Source organism: Micropterus salmoides, unplaced genomic scaffold (assembly GCF_014851395.1).
Source record: "Micropterus salmoides isolate LMB-PRFRI ecotype aquatic unplaced genomic scaffold, ASM1485139v1 Ms_hic_scaffold_10, whole genome shotgun sequence".
Taxonomy (NCBI): domain Eukaryota; kingdom Metazoa; phylum Chordata; class Actinopteri; order Centrarchiformes; family Centrarchidae; genus Micropterus; species Micropterus salmoides.
In genome coordinates, this window is record NW_024040041.1 from 9912392 (window position 1) to 9933793 (window position 21402).

General features: G+C 44.0%; 3 protein-coding genes across 13 annotated transcripts in view; 1 reads left to right on the plus strand and 2 right to left on the minus strand.

Annotated features, from left to right (window-relative positions):
- The window catches only part of ep300b (E1A binding protein p300 b), a 35866-nt gene extending 27200 nt beyond the window's left edge, over positions 1-8666 (plus strand). For all 10 annotated transcript variants that reach the window (XM_038695220.1, XM_038695231.1, XM_038695228.1 and 7 more), the window contains exons 26-30: positions 12-177; positions 613-780; positions 895-1056; positions 2745-3026; positions 4018-8666. In XM_038695220.1, coding sequence (XP_038551148.1) covers positions 12-177; positions 613-780; positions 895-1056; positions 2745-3026; positions 4018-7347 — 4108 coding nt within the window. In that variant the 3' untranslated portion in view covers positions 7348-8666. The remainder of the gene's footprint in view (positions 1-11; positions 178-612; positions 781-894; positions 1057-2744; positions 3027-4017) is intronic.
- A 1696-nt stretch (positions 8667-10362) lies between these two features.
- On the minus strand, positions 10363-14888 carry cbx7a (chromobox homolog 7a). 2 transcript variants are annotated; one of them, XM_038695283.1, is made up of 6 exons: positions 14599-14888; positions 13409-13452; positions 13207-13266; positions 12980-13046; positions 12106-12376; positions 10363-12012 (listed from the first exon to the last, which is right to left on the minus strand). In XM_038695283.1, the coding sequence occupies exons 1-6, from the start codon at positions 14665-14667 to the stop codon at positions 11465-11467; spliced, it is 1059 nt and encodes a 352-aa protein (XP_038551211.1). In that variant the 5' UTR covers positions 14668-14888; the 3' UTR covers positions 10363-11464. The 2 variants fall into 2 exon arrangements, with proteins under 2 accessions (XP_038551211.1, XP_038551206.1); XM_038695278.1 differs by having other exon boundaries at positions 13207-13272.
- A 3686-nt stretch (positions 14889-18574) lies between these two features.
- LOC119885028 (DNA topoisomerase 3-alpha-like) lies at positions 18575-20211 on the minus strand (the record flags this gene model as incomplete). The annotated part of the gene is given in 2 exon segments (XM_038695289.1): positions 18575-19619; positions 20039-20211. A coding segment is annotated over 1 exon segment (167 nt), but the record flags the coding sequence as incomplete, so codon positions are not given.
- Positions 20212-21402: the final 1191 nt, after the last annotated feature.

The following is a 21402-nucleotide window of genomic DNA, read 5'->3' on the forward strand; positions in this document are numbered from 1 at the left end:
CACCCTGTCAGGTTTACAACGGGCCATATCTGGGCCTGTCCACCCAGTGAAGGGGATGATTACATCTTCCATTGTCACCCAACGGACCAGAAGATCCCCAAGCCAAAGCGCCTGCAGGAGTGGTACAAAAAGATGCTAGACAAGGCTGTTTCTGAGCGTATTGTCCATGATTACAAAGTGAGACATGTTTTCTGTTTTTAGATATTGTAAAAACAATGACTCATCCACAGTCCATATAATAGTCAAAATGTTGTACAGTATGAATACTTTTCTGTCTTTCTTAATAAATTTTTGAATTATGCTTAAAGCATATGTTCCCATTCTGCTAATACTATATTCTTTGAGTAAAAGCACCACAGGTTTATCAGCTCTTGTGGAGATTTCAATCAAATATGAATATCTATGATTCCAAACTTCATTTGCTGGTGGAAATCATGTAATATGGTTAAAATACCTGGAACAGCTTGATTATGATTGATTTATTTTTTACGGTCAAGAATGAACTTTGAACCTCAAAGGTATCAGTTCCATTGTTTCCTAAAACAGTGAAAAGGTTAATAAGCACATAAATGACATCACAAACACTCATCTGTGTCGCTCTTTGTCCCTCAGGACATCTTCAAGCAGGCAACAGAGGACCGGCTGACCAGTGCCAAGGAGCTGCCGTACTTTGAGGGCGACTTCTGGCCCAACGTGCTGGAGGAGAGTATCAAGGAGCTGGAGCAGGAGGAAGAGGAGAGGAAGAGGGAGGAGAACAGCACCTCCAACGAGAGCACAGATGTGAGTGGAGTAAGAGTCCACTTGTAATCTTCACTTTCAGGCTCATTTTTGTCCCATAATGTTGTTTTTCATGTCAGTGCTATGTACTGACAATGTACATCAAACCGTTCACAGGCCACAAAAGGAGACAGCAAGAACGCCAAAAAGAAGAACAATAAAAAGACAAGCAAGAACAAGACCAGCATGAGTCGCGCCAATAAGAAGAAACCAGGGATGCCCAATGTTTCCAATGACCTTTCCCAGAAGCTCTACGCCACCATGGAGAAACATAAGGAGGTATGCAAGTCTTATTTAACTATAGAAATGGTTGCTTACTATTCTATAGGATGATATGGTGTATAAGAACATTAAGTCATCAGTTATCAAATTCATTCCACTCTGTGAATACAGATCATTTAAATAGTAGTCCTCGTAGACATCTGGTACTATGGCAACAACTGAGCTTAGTAAAACTTTAAATTTTACTTACAGCAGTCTAATACATCTAGATTAAATCTATAATCTATATTTTTATATTAACAATAGATTAAATGACTACTTGTACGTGGAAGGTGTTCTTGGAGAAGAACCCACAGAGAATTATCTAGATTAATGAATACTCAACTAAAGTAAGTAAAACTATATATTAATAAAGTCAGTTGGATGAAGTCTTTAGAGTTTCACATGTCTGGTCGGGTCAACTAGTAGAAAGTCGGACCAATGTGCACCTTTTCCAACAAACCGCAACATTCTGAGAGTGTTCCCTTGACAACTATGCCTATACTGCATGCGGAATGTCAGCGCGCACAACTTCCTTTGTTGTTTATGTAGGTTAGCAAGGTGTCCATTACTCGCGCCTCTCTCTCTCTCATTGACAACAGACCCGTCTGTGAACAGCCTCTCCTCTTCATGCACAATCTGAATCAGAACATGCACTCGAGGAAGCGACGGGTGCCAAAAATTGATCATCCGCCAAAAACAAATAAAAGGCAATAAAGCTGTAACGGCCAGTATCTGTACATCTACAACTGCTTTTATCTCAAACAGTCATAACGTGCAAATAAACATCACTTTATGTCCGTGGTAACAAAGGTATGTCTTTGTGAAACGTTAATGTTTCTTTTAACAGAATAATCACAGTTGCAGTGTTTGCAGTTTCAGTCCTGACAAAACGTTATTATAAGCAATAAAATTAGACTATTGTTGCCAATGCAATTTGTGTTTGGAAGGTCTGTGTTTAATATACGTGTTAATATTTGGAAAACAGACTGTAGTCTTTAATTAACATGATTCACAACTGCGTTAGGCTGTAAAGAAAATAAAGGAAGTGTCTCTCTTGCAATTATATAATTATTTTTGCTTGCTCTGTGCCAACCAATCCAGTCCAAACATTTGAAATATGGAGTTTTGTAGTAGCCTATTGCACTTGCCAAAAAGACAGATTAAAGCTCAATTAGTCCTTATTACCAGTTGAAATGCATTTAAATGGCCAATACAGCATATATAGCCTATGCAGTTTTGCACTTGCCAAAAAACTGATTCCACCTCACTACCTGTGGCTGAACGCTTCTCAAAATGAATGGATTTGAGTTATGGCTGATTATAGCTCACCTAGTCCTTTCAACCTGTTGAAATACCATTTTAAAGGGCCAATACAACAAGTAACACAAGTAGCTTTCCAATAGTCTGCCTGGTCAGTTGCTGCCTGGTCAGTGTGAACCCGACAATTGGGTTTTCTGAACATTCAAAAGACTGAAACCAACTGCTGCCAACTTCAGAATATTGAGTGTTAGTTGGGCGCAGTCTGTGCAGTGTGCAAGCAGCTTAAAGGAATCTACAAGAATAAGATAATCTGGTGACTGCAGCATCTGTTGACAGTAGGCCAAGATATTGTACAGATGTCTGTACAGGCAGGGTCTGAATCACACATCGTCCACCGACTGTGAGAAAACCTACAGCTGATCATCTCCACTCTTAATTCCCAGGTCTTCTTTGTCATCCGCCTCATTGCTGGTCCCACCGCCAACTCGCTGCCGCCCATCACTGACCCGGATCCCCTGATGGCCTGTGACCTGATGGACGGCCGCGATGCCTTCCTGACTCTGGCCCGGGACAAGCACCTGGAGTTCAGCTCCCTGAGGAGGTCTAGGTGGAGCTCCATGTGTATGTTGGTGGAGCTGCACAACCAAAGCCAGGACCGCTTCGTCTACACCTGCAATGAGTGTAAACACCATGTGGAGACCCGCTTCCACTGCACTGTCTGCGAGGTGAGAATCGGGACTCACACAAATCTTGCTTTTATCCCTTTTTTAATTTTAGTGGAGAGCAAACTGCAGCAAACTGTGAATATTTTAAATACTGTAATGTGTGTTTCATCATCAGGTGGTAACATGTTCAGCACTAAGCTGGTATTTATCATACTTTGTCCCCTTAAACTCTCTATCACTTATTTTGAAAGTCAGTATAGCCAGTTAGATCATGCAGATGAGGTCTTGGCTCTGCATTTAAGGTTACCAGACAATTTTGTGAGCATAAAACAGTGATTTGATCGATATTCACATTCTTTGCCTTGGTGAACAGGTAGCATTTAAGTCGCTGTTCATACTTTTGTTGTTGTCTAATGTAATGAGAAGCAATCTTTCAATGAGACCTCCATAAATGTAATCAACAGTCTTGTTTCACTAAGAGAATGGCGAGAGAGGAGAAAGGAAAACAGATGTAGCATTTATAGAACTCTTGTACTGACGAACCATTTTCGAATGCAAGCGTTCTAAAGAGGCACCGGAACATCTTTTGAAGATTTTTAATAGTTTGCAAAACACTTAAGAGGTACTGTAATCGCGTTTCAAAGCACTTATCCAATGATTTTCTTTTTCGTTTAAATGGCTACTGAATAAATAACAGACAACAGAAGCCTGGTGGATTAAGAGATGTGCTTTTTTTACCTCTCCTACAATTTGGAACAGCTGCTAAGTTGGCCTGAGGAGGGTGTCGAAAGCCATGTGCAACCCTGGATACACATGGAGTAGGTAGCAGCCCAGGGTCCACACCAGTTGCTGTAGGGTATGGGTGAGAGGATGAAGTAGGAACCAGTTTTTAAGGCTTATCAAAAGCCACATGGTTTGAGACAAGACTGGACTGATATGTAGCATTTTAGTTTCACAGGTCTGAAAATACAGGTTCAAGTCTGAACATGTATTAATTAATCCAATACTCATACCCATATTCATTTTCCCATTATTCCTTCTTCTCCTCCAGGACTATGACTTGTGCATCACCTGCTATAACACTAAAGGTCATGAGCACAAGATGGATAAGCTGGGGCTCGGACTGGACGACGACAGCAACAACCCGGCAGCAGCAGCTACCCAGAGCCCTGGAGACTCTCGCCGGCTCAGCATCCAGCGATGTATCCAGTCGCTGGTCCACGCATGCCAGTGCCGCAACGCCAACTGCTCCCTGCCATCCTGCCAGAAAATGAAGCGTGTTGTTCAGCACACAAAAGGCTGCAAGCGCAAGACAAATGGCGGCTGTCCCATCTGCAAGCAGCTCATTGCTCTGTGCTGCTACCATGCCAAACACTGTCAGGAGAACAAATGTCCAGTCCCGTTCTGTCTGAACATCAAGCAAAAGCTTCGGCAGCAGCAGCTGCAGCACAGGCTCCAGCAGGCCCAGATGTTGAGGAGAAGGATGGCCAGCATGCAGAGGGTGGGGCAGCAAGCCGGAGGGCCAGCAGGAGGACCTGTAGGACTTCCTTCACCAGGCAACAATGGTACCACAGCACCCAGTACCCCAACTTCTGGTGGTACCCAACCCCCAACACCCCAAACCCCGACTCAGACCATGCCTCCAGTCCCCCAGCAAGGAATGGGCCCTGGATCTGGAGTCCAGCAGCAACAGCAGCCAGGTGGGATGCCCCCTCAAAGTGGCATGCCTCCTCAGCACCCCCTTCACCACCAGTTCCAGCAGATGGCAGGTGGAGGAGGCGGGGCTGGGGGGATAATGAGCTCTCCCCAACATCAGCAGCAGATGCATCCTCAGGTCCAGCAGCAACAGCAAAGTGGAGCAGGGACCAACCTTCAACAGCTCCAACAGCATCCAAACAATTTGCCTCCATATGCCAGCAGACCCCCGGGCTCCTCCCCAATCCATCAGTCCCAGGGCAAACCGGTCCTTGGCTCTGCAACGCCTCCCCAGCAGCACCCTGGTGGCGCTGTCATGGCTGGAAGTGTTGGGGGCAAACACCCTCCCAGCCAGCCCCCAGGCCAGCCTTCCCTTCTACAGCAGCAACAACACCCCTCTTCTGGCCCTCCACCGGCAGCAGTAGAAATTGCTATGAAGATCCAACAGGTAGCCGATGCTCAGAGGAAGATGGCTCTACAGAGACAAGCAGCCCAGGCAGCTGCAGGCATGATGCCACCTCATCATCAACAGGGCCAAGGTCAACAGATGGGCATGGGACACCAAGGGTCAGTAGGGATGGTTGTTTCCCAGAGCATGCCACCACAGACCCAAGCAGCAGTGGCGGCTGCTCGGGCCCACATGGATCAACAACAAGGTGCTCCACCAGGGATGATGGTTGGTGCTGGTGGGCCCATGCAGCAACCCCCTCAGCAGGGTAACCTGCCCCAGGGCCAGCTCCCCCCTCAGGTACAGCTTCAACAACAGAGGATGGGTGCGCCACTTCAAAACCCCCAACAGCAGCAACAACAGTGGGCAGGCCAGGGGATGCCACCTCAGCAGAGGCAAGCTATGATGAACCAAATGGGCCATCCAACAATGATGGCAGCTCAACAACAACAGCAGCAGCAAATGCAACAACAACAGCAGCAGCACCAACAAGCTCAGGGCCATGCTGCCTTGATGAATATGGCACAGCAGCAGCAAGGTGCTGGTGGCGGTCCAGGGGGGCCTGTCCCTGGAGTTACCGGTGTCCCAGGGGTTGGAGCTGCTGGTGGGAACATTCCCCAGGCAGCCCTCCAGGAGCTGTTAAGGACACTTCGCTCACCCAGCTCACCACTCCAGCAACAGCAAGTCCTCAACATCTTGCGGTCTAACCCACAGCTCATGGCTGCTTTTATCAAGCAGAGAGCCTCAAAATACAAGGGGGGGCCAGTTGGACCAGGTGGTGTCCCTGGAGGTCCCGGTCCCACAGGGGGTCCTGTTGGTAATGTCATGCCAGGAGGCGGCCCACAGGTGAACATTAATGCTGCAGGTGCCAGCCAGCCAGGTATGCACATGGGAGGCCAGGGAGGGACGAATGTAAACATGGCCACTATTGCCCAGCTGCAGCAAGTGCAGCAGCAGCAGCAGCAGCAGCAGCAGCAGCAGCAACAACAACAACAGCAACAGCAACAACAGCAGCTACAGCAGCAGCAGTTACAGCAGCAGCAGCAGCAACAACAGCAGCAACAACAACAGCTACAGCAACAACAACAGCTACAACAGCAACAGCTACAACAGCAACAGTTACAACAGCAGCAGAGGCCGATGCTGAACAGTTTACAACAGCAGCAAGTGGCAGCTCTCCAGCAGCAACAACAGCAGCAACAAGGGGTAGGAAGAGGTATGCAGGGCCAGGGGACGCAGATGGCAAATCTCAATCCCCAGTTTAGAGAGCTGCTCATGAGACGGCATCTCCAGCAGCAGCAGCAACAACAACAGCAACAGCAGCAAATGGGAGTAAATCATGGTCAGTTCCAGCAGCCACAGCCTCCACAGGGGCAGGGTTACATGGGACAGCCTGGGATGCAGCCTCAGGGCCCACCTGGAGGTCCACCTCTTGGCCCTCAGCAGCCCAGTGGTCCCCCAGGCCAGCAGGGGCAAGGTTATCCGGGGTCAGTGGCCCAGCAGCAGGTCACAGCTGCACTCCAGCAGAGGCTCCAGCACCAGCACCACCTTCAGATGCAGCAGCAGAATGCCATGGCTGGCCTCCCAGGTGGGGATGCAGGGCCAGGTGGAGGAGGTGTAGGAGGTCCTCAGCAGCCACCTCAGGGCTCTCAGCCCACTCAGAGTGGCCCCCCACCTTCATCTTCTCAGGTTCTGCTCCAACAGGCCCTCCACCAGAGACTGCTCCAGCAGCAGCAGCAGCAGCAGCAGCAGCAGCAGCAGCATCTGGGCCCTGGCGGGTCACCAGCCCAGCACAGCAATCCCATGAGCCCTCAGCAGCCGCAGCAGATGGCCCAGTCGCCACACCCACATCTGCAGGGTCAGACGCTGCCCACATCGCTGGCTAACCAGGTGCGATCCCCACAGCCTTCACCCAGACCTCAGTCGCAGCCACCACACTCCAGCCCGTCCCCGCGCATGCAGCCCCAGCCCTCGCCACATCACATCTCCCCCCAGATGCAGACGGGTTCCCCACACCCTGGCCACCTGAACCAGCACCACCCGGGTATGGTCCCTCCACAACAACAGCAACAGCCATCGACCCAGCAGCAGCAACAGAACTCTATGGACCAGTTTGGGTCGGACCAGAGTGCCATGCTATCTCAGTTGAGTGGCATGGCTGGTCTGCACGGGCCAGGGGGGAACGGTCAAGACCCGCTGGGCCAGAATATGAATCACAACCCTTTAGACATCATGTAGGAATTCTACTTAATGTGTCAAGTTGAGCTGAAACGCGTTGTGATTCTTCGCACAAACTGCACTCACCCAGGACAGTGTTACTGTTATTACTTAGCCTTTCTTTTTTATACTATTATTAAATGTTATTTAAAATGTTTTCAATAAAGATGCATTGAACTGAACTTCCTATGGGAGATGAACAATAAATCAAGCAGTTGTTAAATAAAGAGTAAATGTAAGTTATTGCTGTTAATATATTTTTTTGCCAACTGTGGACAAAGAGGGGGGATGGTTTCTCTAGCACGCCCCCTCACCTCCACCTCTTGCTGAATACAAGAAAGGTGATATTTTTCGGGGGTAAATGGGAGTAATTGCCTTTTTTAAGAAATGTTTTTAAGATTTTAAAAGTGGTCAAGAATTAAAGAGGAAATGCAAAGAACTTTTTTTTTTTTTAAATCAGTTTCACTTCCCATTATTCAGTCTGTCTATTTGTTTTAGGGAGTGATGTGGATTATTAATGTAAATCCAAACATGATGCATATCTTCATTTTTAAATGTTTGGGTTTGCTTTATTTATTTTCTTTTGGGGGTGGGGGTGTTATGTACCCTGAGACTGCTACAATTCGTATAGAAATATATTTTTGTTATTGACTGTTAAGAGGGGGATAGTGGATATTTCCTTTCACTTTAGATGTCTTTAGTTGTCTGTCCAGGCAGGAATAATTAAATGTCAGTGTTTAATTGCAGTGGTCGAGCTCTGCTGTGAGTTTGAGACGTTGAACGGACATTTTGTGACGTCCCGGCCAGCTTCTGTATTGGACATCGGTCATGCTGGAAGGGACTCTTCCCTTGCAAACATGCAAGCCCTCTCCCTCGAATGTGTGTGCACTCCTTCCTTTAAAGACACTTAATATGGAGCAGTGGAGGCTTGGGGAGGGGGGGTGCATACCTGTGTGCCTGTAACATTTTGAGTACATGGGCTGGGATGTGAAAAACTGGGTGGGGTGGGCTCCTTTTACTGTTTTTAGGATTCTGCTGTTTGGAGTAAACAGAGGATTTTGATCCAAATGAACTGTGTTGCACAGAAATGAGGAGAAAGGAGGAGATATGAGCAGTCAGTCTCAGTCTCCGTCTCTTTCTGCCTCGTCCCCTTTGCTGCTTCCCTTGGACTCTACCCCCCCCCCCCCTCCTCTGGGGGAAGCCGTCGCCCCCCCCCAACTCCATCCTCTTTATCTTTCTGCTAAGAACTTTGGGAGTTTAATTTAATATTTTTTACTGTACAAAGGAAACAAACTGTGGACTCAAATACTGTTTTTATAATAAAATGAAAATTACCAACAGTGACGTGTCCTGCATGTGGCTGTTTGTTAGAAAAAAGATTGGGTATTTGGTGAATGTGCTGTCTGTAACGCTGCACAGTTAACCTGCCCCAAGGCAAATTAATGGAGTCGTCTTTCCTACAGGGTCTTGACAGGGACATGAGTACTGACTTTACAATAAGGTGACAACCAATACAGAGCATTATATTTTAGCAAGATAGGTCAGTAGTATGCTGCTGTCCCAGACTTCCTGTGTAAATAAAGATTAAAGATTTGCTGCATTTGAACTTTTTTCCATTCTCAAGAGGATTCCTGACCGTGTAGGTGGTTTTACACTAGTATTCCCAGCTGTGAAAAGAATGATGCACATTGTGATGATAACTACAAATTATGACTACTACTCATATTGCTCCCAGTAAGTTAATGCAGCATTTGGGTCAGGTGGGCCTCATCAGATAACATTTCTCGCTCCTCTTCTGTGCAGTGGCAGCAGAAAGTCTTACAGTGGGGTACATGAGTCAAAAACAAGTACTCATTTAGAACTACTTATCCTTTGCAGGGTCTTGGGGAGACAATCACAAGAGGTGGGGTAAAACCTGGACAGGTCGCCAGTTCATCTCAGGGCTGCATTTATTTATTACACTGATTGAACAATAACTGGAATAATAGATTTTAATAATGTGCAGTTTATGATGCCCCCCCTTAAAGTTTCTAAACTTGGCTTTACTTTTATGTTTGGATAACATTTATAGTGTTTCTCCCTGTGATCACAGCTGATTTATATAGCAAAGTGAAAAGAGGCTGAGTAGGAGAAGTACATACCAGAACATACCCAAATGATTCTCACTGATCTTGTTATTTTTCAGGCTAAAATGAAATGTTCACATGGGTATGTTTGAAGCTGAATAAGAAGCACTCAGAGCTTCTTGTTTCCTGAATGTTTCTTGTTAGTGCCCTCCCCCCCTCTTCCAGTGCTGCACACTTCAGACATACTGAGCCTATGATTCAGAGACTATTAACTTGCACTTAATGGCGTCACTTACAGTCATGTCTTTCCTGAGAGCAACATGCCATCTAGTGGTGACACTGGACAGTGTGTTCAATATTAAGGTAGTAAGAATGGACACATTCAATGGTTTTAACAGATACTTCACCAGAATTTTAGTAAAATACTGGAGTTAAAGTAACAAGTTGCATCAATATAAAAACTTATTTCAGAAAGGAGAATGTTTCATGTGATCAATAGGCTTTCAAAAGGCAGAGAAGACAGAGCACATACACTAGTAGCAGGTTTGAAGAAAGAAGTGTCCAGAATACTCTTCTCCTTTTTGGGAAAGTGACTAACACTTCCAGAAAGTTGACATTTGCGCATTTTCACTACTCAAGTGCAGTACTCAAAGTAGAATTAGACTTTAAAGATCTGTCTTTATTAAGATTAATAAATGAATAAAACAGAGCTACAGTGTGTTGACTTTCAGGACTTTAAGATTTGGCGGCGCTGTTGACCGCAAAACATCATCAAAATCAGTGTATCTTTGGGTTGACCAAAAGGTTACTTTTTTGCTCAGACAGGAGAAAATGTCTTGCTTGATGTTTAAATTGTGTATGTATGTCTAAAGTATAATCACTACAAATGTTGTGCTGTGATGCGAGGTGTCATTTTCCTCCTCAACCCCGTCTGAGTAATCCCACATGATAAATATTCTCCACGAGGCAGTTCTTTTTGTACATATTTATTGGAAATACAAGCAAAATAAAGTTTTCTTTGTTTGTTTTTTTTTTTACAGAGAAGACATGTTTGACAGTTCATCTTTATCAGAGACTGATTGAGACACAATAAGTGACATAAGTTAGTTTAAGCTTATACATGTGACATGCAATAAATAATAGTTCACTACAGCCTGACCAAACATACATCTGCTTCCATTTGTACATAACCCTACACAGCGTAACAGCGGCAGTAAGCTGATATCACTTTTGAAATGCACAAAGGCTAGTGAAAAGAGTGGACTATCAATTGGTAATACAAAAATAGAACCAGGAAGCATTTCGTACTTGAAAAGTAAAAGGACAGACAGACAGCAAACACAACTGTGTACTTCTTTTTGTGCACCCATCCTCCTTGAAATACAGAACTTCATCTAAGCGGCAGGCATTATCGCTCCGTCTTTGTTTTATTTCTTTTGTGACAGAAATAAACCTCTTCAACACACCACAGGACAGGGTTTTGTGCATATGTGGCACAGACTGACAGGGCATGCGGTTCGCTCAGTACGAATACTGGAAAAACAGCAATATCTGTACAAAACATTATCCGTAAGAAAGAGGAGCGACTGAAACAAGCCCCGAGAAAAGATCTGAGTGTGAGACCTATGTCTAGCTGGAAAGCACTGAGGACGACTGAAAAAAGTAACTGCATGGAAGTTGTAGTGTGGACTGTAATGTTTCAGGACTGCTGTCTCACCATCTTTCTCTCGCTCCCATTAAATGCAGCGACCCCAGGAGTGAAACCTGCCACTGAGATCCATTTAGTCCCCTGGATTGCAATGGATGACTTGAGATCATGTTTGGGGCCTCAGGCTTCCTATCTCACCTAATAAAATGAACCACAATGATAAAATTTCCACTCATTTTTTTATTCAAAGGCAATAATGTCTTCATTGAACTCAGTAGGAAATGAGTGTAACTTTGTAAACATGTGGAATTCTCTTACATAAACAACTATTTACATGTTCAAAATGAGTGGCAAGTCTACTTATGGTTATTTTGATCTCCCTCCCTCTCTCTCTCTCTCTCTCTCTCTCTGTCTTTCTCATCACTCAATAGCCATTAAAGAAGCCTTCAGCCACCTTGGCTTCTTTAAAAGTCACCGTCAGAGAGTTGATAGTCACGTTAGTCACAATCACGCTACTGGGATGCTCTGCTCCAGCGGGAGCAGTCTCACTGCCCGGTGTTGTTGTGATAACGCTCTGACTGTCGCCTTTCACTTCCTCCTTGCTCACCTCGTCAGGGTCACCTGCCGTCTCGCGGCTCCCCTGAACGCTCACTATCACAGAGGTTGTATTGTTCCTCTGGCAAACTTTGTTCTCTACTATGGGACACTCTGGCGCTGACTCCACGCCCTCCTCACCTCTGTCCCAGTCTGACCTGCTGCACACGGTGAGTGCGTCTTCTGGTCCGGCCTCGGACACAGAGGCGCTGTCGTTTGATTGGTCGCATGCAAATGTTTCATTCTGTCTTGCTCCACCTGGAGTGTTGGTCCATGTTCCTGTGCCCACCACTGTCAGGTCGGGGTCCACCTTCTCCTCCACGTCCATCTCTAAGTCCTGTCGCTCCAGCAACGGCGGGGAGCTGCACTCTGACTGACCTTAAAAAGAGAAAAAGATACATATTTATTTTAAAAGGTCAAACGTCATGACCAGGCTACTGAATTTCTTAGTGATTAAATTGAGAAACTGACCATATAAACTGTCTTCATGTCTCTCCTCGGTGGTGCTTTCAGACTCCTGTTTCTCTTCTTCGCTGGTGCCGCCCCAGTCCTCTGGACGGATGGTTTTGTGCCGGGATCCCTCTAGCCCCCGTTTGGCCACCCTCTGCTTGCTCTTCCTCCAGGCTGGCCGACGGTACAAGGCCTGGTCTACATCTGTGCTCATGGAGCGGGTGAGGGACAGACGCAGTCGAGGGGGGGCCTTCTCCTTGTGGGCACTGCGGAGATCCATCGCAAAGATGTTCTGGGGGCAGAGCAAGGTGACAGGTCAACAGGTGAACCATTACTGTGGTCATTTTGAGCTACACTATGTTTCCAGGTACATGTCTGTCGTCTGGATTGTTTCAGTGGATTCTTTCCACTGGTCACAACATGTTTGCTAGACAACACGTTTTTATTGTAAATATAGTCTTAAAGGATGTGATATTATATATAACTCTCACTGTCAACACATTCCATGAAAGGACCGAAACCACTGTTGTCCAAAGAGACTCCAGCCGTGCTAGCGGCTCAATGTGACTGTTAGCCACAACTGTGCTTTGAGTTAAATGCTGACCTCAGCTTGATAACATGACGTCAACATGCTCACAGTGATAATTTTAACATGTTGATGTTTAGCTTGTAAAATGTACCAGATTTACCTTCTTAGCTCAGCCTAAATTAGACAATGGTGCACTCATTGCAACTCCCAAAAGGGCCCAAGTCTGAGGTTTATTTTGAGACCCTTCCCACCACCTGGGTTAAGGTGAAACTGTGTTCACATAAACAAACTCCACACTGAGCAGCGAGGGTTAGTGAAGGAAGGTATAACAAAAAGCTTGCGAGAAAGAAAGGTGAGTGTCGTTACCCGCAGGACGAGCCTCCTGGGTCTGAGACCTTTCCTGCGATAGGCCAGAGCTCTCATCTTCTCCTGACTGGGAGAGAGGTGGGAACAGTGGGGTGGGAGAGGACAGAGACAAAGTGACAAAGAGAAACAGACTGTAAGCAAGAGTCCAGAAAGAAAACCAAAATAAAAATAAATAAATATAAAACTGCTTTGCAAGCATAAAAAAAAAGCTTTCCATGATTACTCACTGCTCTTCATAGGCCAGGACCAGGCGCGGGTCCAAAATATTGTCCTCTGGTTCCCAAGTACTGTACCTTCCAACACACACACATTCAAATCAGTTCACTCACAGGACGCAGAGCTCAGGAATCAAGAAGCTTACTAAGAAAAGGCTACTGTATACATATTGAAGGGATGAGGTCAAAGGAGGATGACTCAAGGCTTACTCACTTTGTGGACCATCCTTGCCATTTCAGTAGGTACTCCACATTACCCTGAGGAGAGAGAGAGGGAGAAGGGGGGCACACTTAGAGGAGGTGCAGCAGATAGAGTCGGACACATTCACAACAACCTGCACTTCCAATCTGCTCCAGCGTGATGCAGAAGTGAATCAAGCCGCTGTGTGCGAGCCAGAGAGAAAAGGGGGACTGTCACTTTAAAGAGCGGCGCGAGGGAGGGTCATGGACATTTTTCTCCCCTTCAAATGGTGTTTTTCTCAGGGATGACGTCAATGACGAGCGGGGCTGGGTGGCCTCCAAACAGCAGCTTCGCTCCGGCATCGCGGTGACGTGAGCCGGTTTCTAGAATGCACGGGCTCTTTCTGGAACATTACAACGGGGGCTCGGATAGGTGGGGTCACGCGAACATGTAAACAACGTGGTGTTGCGCAACGTTCAACCTGAAACAATTGTAAGAGTCAACCCAAGTGCAGAATAACTGTATTACTCTCCGGAGTGCCTTTGTGGAAGACTACTGTTTGACTGTGTCAATAGTTTTTATTATTTTATTATATCAGTCTAAACTTTAGCATACTACTGTGAGATGAAGGTGATGTTGCACTGCACTTCATTTATTTTACATTACAGAATATACTGTATGTGCACGTGCTGCGTCAAATAAGACAACGGCTTCCAAATTATCTACTGTGGGGATAATGTGTTAGCGCGAGTCCACATATACTGTAAATCAATGGGTCACCATTACGCAGCAGCACTGATATTACACAGCAGTTTCGCTCAGATACAAAGCTCCGCTCGCTGGCGAAGCTTTAAATCGACTTCGCAGGTCCCCGTGCATCGGTCGTATACCCCCTTGCAGGATACATACCCCCTTCAACATTTTACTACAGCTGCGTAGGCTGCCTCAAAACACGTTCATGCTGCAGCACCTCAGCAGCTGCACGAGGAGGCTAAAGGATGCGACCCAGGCTGCAAAACAATGTTAAACTTCGGCGCAGTTAATTAAAAGAGCTGATTAGTCTGAACATATCTTTTGTGTGAACTATTGGAAAACTGCGTAGCTTATAGTTTTTTTGCGCATGAGGACAGGGGATGCTACACGGAGCGTTAGGATAACAAGCACAGGAAGAGAAGTTATGTAAGTTATATGAAGTATACCGGGGTACTAGTCGTCCTTCTTACCTTTCTCACTCTCTTCTTTGTTATTGACTCCACTGCAAACACTTGGTCTCCTATTGATGACAGCTCCATCGCCGCGCGCTTCTCCACACAGCTCGCAAACTGGATGTTTGCAGTTATTGTCAAAATAAAAACTGTCAAAGAGGAAAAGGAGGAAGTGTCCGCCCTCGGAGTGTCGCTGCAGCTGCTCGCTCCCGGTCTGAACACTTGTTTTGAGTCTCTGCGCTTTCCTCACACCAAACTCCAGCTGCCTGCCTGCCTCCCTCCCTCACTTTTTAAAATCTGCGACACATCAACAACGCGCTGCTTTAAGCCGCGCGCGCCCCCTTTCCATTGCGTAGGGCCGAGCCCCCAGTGTGCGTGCCCGCGCTCACGAGGCCGCGCACGCAAATTGGAGCAGTGTAGGAGGGTCATAACTACAAGGTTATGTGAAACTAAAGTTAGGGGAGGAGATGCTGCTACACAATGAGTGACTTCACGAACGTTTCTTCATTAAAAAATATTGCCAATTATCCAATTAAGAGACAAAGGTACTTCAACACAGTTCACTCATTTTTATTTCAGGGCCTAAACTTTAAAAAAACTTTACTTTTTAGTAACATCCAAGCCTACATGACTTATCTTAATGTAACCTAATGTTTTATTAAATTACTAGAAAAGCTTTAACATTCTTGCTACTTTAAAGAAGCAGTGTAACATTTTGTGAAATACTTTTATTTGCATTTGTGTGGAGAGTTACATGAGAAGATCAATACCATTCTTGGCTGGGAGCAGTTAGATGTCAGGTAGAAATAGTCTGAACCCATGGCATTTTACACCTTTTGATTTTACTCCAAACAACAATTAGTGAGCTTTATGGGTGCTAGGCAGATTTTATTATCTTTGGACAGAGCCAGACTAGGTGTTTCACCTTGTTTCCAGTCTTTATGCTAAAATAAACTCAGAGGTTGCCAGCTGTAGCCTTAAAGCTGGGTTAGATAACTGATTTGTTATTGAAATTCTCTTTACATCCCGACAGCAATCAATAAATCAAATGTTCTGATACAAAAATGAAAAATCTCCAGTATTTGTGGCAGGATTATAATAAGTCTGAATTGAATGATTCGCTGGCTTATCTGACTGAACTCACAGCACATGAACATGTGTTTTGGGGGTGTGGCTTTGGAGGGAGGCCTGAAGGGAGGGTGTAGGATTTGTTTTTTAGTTGGATACTTTCAGAATCTAGCCAGCTCTAGCTAGTTTCTCCAACATTGCCTACACCAGCTTTAACTCTCCACGAGAAAGCAAATGAGTTCCCAAACTGTTGAACTATTCCTTAAAGCTATTAACAAACATGTCAGTCCAATCAAAGCCTTAAACTATGACTAGTATGACAGCTCTAAAAGGTTTCTGCTCTTTCAAAGGTTAAATACAGTCAAATGAGGTTGTGCAGTTAAAATACTGAACTGAGTTTGAGCTCATGTATTTTTATGTAACAGTTGTAAAGGCAGGAAAGATCAAAATCTGCAATGGAAATGAAGGCCTTGCTTCACTCTCTGGTGGAAATGTCCACCCCTCCAGCCGTGTTTGATCCAAATATGGAACTAAACACTGACTGAAAGTCTTTACACCCTGAATGCTAAGCAACCCATCTGCAGAGAGGAGAGCTCGAAACAAGGTCGAGCACAACACAGATAATGATAATGACTGCTGATATGTTGCAGCCAACATATATGTTCTTTACAGAGGAGTGATTCTAAAAATCTCTGTTCAGTGGTGTTATGACACACACTTACTTATTTTTCTATCTGAATGTGTACTCGCCCTGCCCCCAGGTGGGAACAGCTCATAAAGGTAAAGGCACTACTGTGGAAAAAAGGCCCAGAGCCAATTTCCTTTTGTCTTCATTGAGGCTGTGTGGATCAGTTTACAGTAAAACTCCCAGTAACTACTCACACAGGGTCTCTTCGCACGGTCCGCGATCTCGCTGCACCTGGATCACTTGCATCACTTATGGGCACTGGGTGTCATGGCAACTGTTTCTACAGCGACTGCTGAAAAACTGGATGATGATGATGATGAGACAGCAGGAAGAGTTGATGAGTGGTGATCCACCTCTACTGACCTGTGACCTTTGACCTCGTAGTGCTGAGGTTATGTAAACACAATGAAATTGTTGTAGTGATGTGCAGCATCTGTGGTATAAAGTAGGGTTAGTCAAATCATTTTATAGTCATATGGGCTTTAAAACAAAATAAAACAGCTGTAGGTGTTTATTTCACTTTAGATTAGAGCGGCTTCCAATTATTTTCTCAGTAATTTGATAAATTGTTTGGTTTATTGTTGTCCCTGTGGGGAAATTAAGCTGCAGCAGAAATCACATGTCGTTTGGCAACAAAAGACAAGAAAAACTGACAACAGATAACAAGGAATGGTAAATATGGTATATAAAATGTCAGTAACTACTAAACGCCTCTCACAACGTCAGAGAGCACAAGCTCTCCAATCCAAATTGTCCCAGCAACTGTCCAAAACCCAATAGTAATCAATTTATTAAGCTATTATTGTCACAGTATACAAAGAAAGACAGAAATATTAATAAATATTAGCAAATGATAACATGTGGGAAACTGAAAATAACTTAAAAGTGATTTGATTATCATTATCGTGTTGCAATATTCCTAAAACAAAGGCATTACAGTGCCTGTGGTAGGATATTCAACAATGTAGTGACCTCACTGGTGTCCCTAGAATCCGCCAATGTCCAAGAACCATAATCCTACATTTCCCATAATGCAACTGGATTGTGTCGTTCATTAGATCCCGACTGCCCGGTAAACACTTTCAAACATTACACACTCCAGTTTGTAAAGCAGTTTGTGTTCAAACATTTTTTGTCTTAAGCCCAAACCGAGAGAACCCTGGTGACATCACCATGACATCATCAGGGTTATTTTCTCACACTGCCTTCAGAAGCGCGGAGGACATTATACCAACGTTTTTAAAAGGCTGAGCGGTGCTCTTCATCAGGAGTAAACTGAACTTCATTTGTTAATGGTGGACCGCCCCTTTAAGTTTATGCTTTAATACTTATTCAATATTGTTACAAGACTTTGAGGACTCCTCCTGGGAGTGAAGGCTTACAGTACAGTCTAGTGATCTTAATGTGCACTTTTGTGTTATAATATCATAATATTGTGTTGTGTTCAATAGTGAGTTTGAACAGTGATGCTGCATGATGGTGTTCTTATAGCTCCAGTAATTTCTCTCAAGACTTGAGGTGATCTCACTATTAACATTTACCGTACTCCTATAGTAACCCTACAGGGACCGGCGTTACGGTAACAGTCAAAAATGTATAACGTGTGAACGCTTTTCCCGTAAGGAGGAGGTTACCGCTGCAATTCAGAAAAGAAACACGGCAATCACATGACTTGTTATCTGCCTGGATACTACTGTAGCGGAGTTGGGAGCTGAGGATGGAGCGGCAAAAACAACACAGCAGGCAGGACGGATCACAGCGCGCTCCCACCCACGTGCAATGACTCACGCATGACTCACCAAACGTAACGGTAAAAAGATCGCTACTTCTCTGGAATATCAACAGAGGGAGAAAAAAAAAAAAAACATTAGGGCAACTTACAGCCTCATGCCGGGAATCCGTGCGTTTCTGATTTTCCTTTGTCCCAACCCCTTCATCCCCCGGGGCCCCGCACTTCATTTGTCTCGCCTTGTTACAGAGGAAAGCAGCACTTCTGGGAAAATGAAACCATTTCAATCCTGCAGTAAAACACCAAAGCTGCAAACTTTGTCTGAGAGGAGGCTTCTTGTCTGGTAACATGTGGTCACTAGACATTTTTCTAGGGAACAGACTTATTAACATTTAACATTGGTGTGTGCATGTCTGCAGGGAAAAACAGCCAGGAGGGGTGGAAAGTACATTTACTGAGGTACTCCCAGTATTCCCATTTATGCTACTTTGTACTTCTATTCTACTGCATTTCAGAGGTATTGTACTTTTTATTCATTTATTTGACAGCTGTGCTACTGGCTACTTTGCAGATTACAATTTTACAATTCAAACATTTGATTATCATAAAAAATGTGTTATAAACCAGCCTTCAGGAGGTGAAATTAGCAGCAAATTGACCAACTACTGCAGTAAAACGCCACTTAACATGAGTCAGTGTCAGTAATAATAATCATCCAATATCATATAAGGGGTCATTTTTTACTTTTACTTTTAATTTGACTAATGCGTATGTACTATTCTTGAGTACACTTCTGAATGCAGGACTTTTACAGTAGCCTATTTCTACATTGTGATATTGCTACTTTTACTTCAGTAAAGGATCTTAGTACTTTTCCCACCACTGGTCAGGACAGGAAATATGATATATGCACGTTTTGCTCCATTTTGCACAAACTACACTCAATAACCAGTGATGTAATGTGGCATAACTGTCACTAAATGTGAATATGTTTAGCAGAATGCATTAAGAATAAAGTTTTTATATTTTCTCTTTATGTTTATAATGAACAGACGCAAGAAAGATATTTTGAGTTTGGGTTCTTTCCAAAGCTGAAGACTCAACACAAAACAAAAACCAAAACCAGTGGTACAAAGACTAAAATACAAAATACTCAAAACCAAAACCAAAACTACCTCTGTCATGACTGTAAAAACATAAATAACCATGAACGGTTACAGTATATTTATTAGCATCCATCAATATTAAAAGAGAAATATTTGGTACTGAAATTTGCTCAGACTACAGAAGAGAAGCAACTCCTTTTGCATTTAGAATGTAAAAAGCATATTTTGCTGTTTCTTCCAACAGCAACCACCTTGATGAATCAACAAATGCAAAACAACTGTCTCCTGTTGGAGACACTTAGTGATGGTGAAAAGGATGAAAACCAAAAAACAACACATTAAGACATACTATTAATTACACCACTTAGGTTTTCTTTAAAATACACATTTATTCATTAAAGACAGCTTCTGTGTCAGAATCACTCTCCTCCAACTGATCTCAGTCGAGCTGTCAGGACAGAGAAACGCAATAGACAGGGAATTACTAGTGTCCCATTAACTGATGAGCAGCTTCATGGTACTACTGCTATTTCTCTGAGATTTAACTTCTCTGTTTTTAGCTTTTTACTCTGGCAGAAAAAGAGTTCAGAGTAAGAAGAATTTGAGACTTTGGGAAATACGTTTATAAACCAGAAAAGAGCCATTCATCAATTCACAACTGCACCTGGAAAATACTATTTCTGATTTTGTTATTACATGACTTTTTGCACTCCTGGAACTATTATCAAGATGTAACTTTGTAACTTGGTTAAATTCTTATATACCAGAAGAAAAAGTCCACCTGCTGTGAGGAGGCACTTACAATGGGAGTTATTCTACATTTAAAAAAAAAATCAAACCTGACTTGTTACACTTAGTGTCATTAACCTGCTGTCACCGCTGGGGACATGTGACCCGGGTGTGACCAGGCATGTGGCAGATGCCGCAGGTACGAGGTTTTTTAGCAGCAGGAGGTTTGTTAGCGGCGGTATCTCCGGTTATCTTCCTTCCCTTCTTCCCGCCGTCTCCACCACCATTAAATCCACCACCAAAGCCACCTGACACGAGAAAACAGGTCAAACGCAACATGAGGACATTAGAAGTCACTGCAAAAAAGGCACTGTGTGCACTGGTACTGACGGCTTCGTGTCAGCCTGGTAAGTGGATGCTTCAAGGTCTTAGTGTGAGCGTTTGTGAGTCGTGACAGCTTTTCTTTATCATTAAGTAAAGATGCAGGTGAGAAGAATCTCTTTCTCTCTCTCGGGTTTTTATTAAAAAACGTGTGTTTTACAAAGCATACAGAAAGCATTAGATGACTTCAGGCTCAGTGATTTGACAGCCATATTTATGCAGTCAGACATTATCAAATAAAATGCACTGCAAATGTTTATGTGAATGCATTAATGAGTGTTCTTCCCTGTAATGTGAAACAGAATCTGCTTGTGATGCAAGAGACATTTCAGAGACAGTAAACAGTAATGATTCGATAAGAGCCACAAACCAAAACCCTTTGAAGATGGATTTTCTAAAAGTGCCTGTTTGGTCAAAATCAAACCCAGCAGATTCGAACAGTGCAGAAACTCTAATTTTGGGCTCTGAAAGGCGACTATACTCCTTTAAGCAATCGAGGCGTTTCACTGATCTATTTTTAATACAGACAGAATAAGAGGCTCTTTTTAAACTCAATGTAGCTGCTAACTGTAGAAAGAGAGTCAAGAAAAATATCACTTACATCTCATTTAACAAGAGTCTACAGCCATGCTGGCGGCTCTGTAAGGCTGAACTTCAACGCTAACATTGGCGTGCTAACATGCTGTTAATGACAATGCTAACATACTGCTTTTTAACATGTTGAACATCTTGGTTTAGTGTGTTAGAATGCTAACATCTGCTAATTAATTGCAACTGGCCTCATCACCAAGTTGCGGGACCCCCTCTTGACACAGACGCTCATCCTGCATCATGGACACCACACCTAACATTAACATACACACGTCTCCACTTCTGTCAACGTGTTATACTACCACACATATTTTGGATTATACATTTCACATGTACATTTCACATAGTTATACTGTGAGCTTTGCACATTCTTTAATTTTAAAAATGGATATATTGTACACATTTTTATAATATTTCTTATTATTTTTAATTCTATTTTCCATTTATGTTTATTGACATCGCAGTACTCACTTCATCATCAAAATACCAAGGCAAATTCCTTGTATGTGAAATATGTACTTGGCATTAAA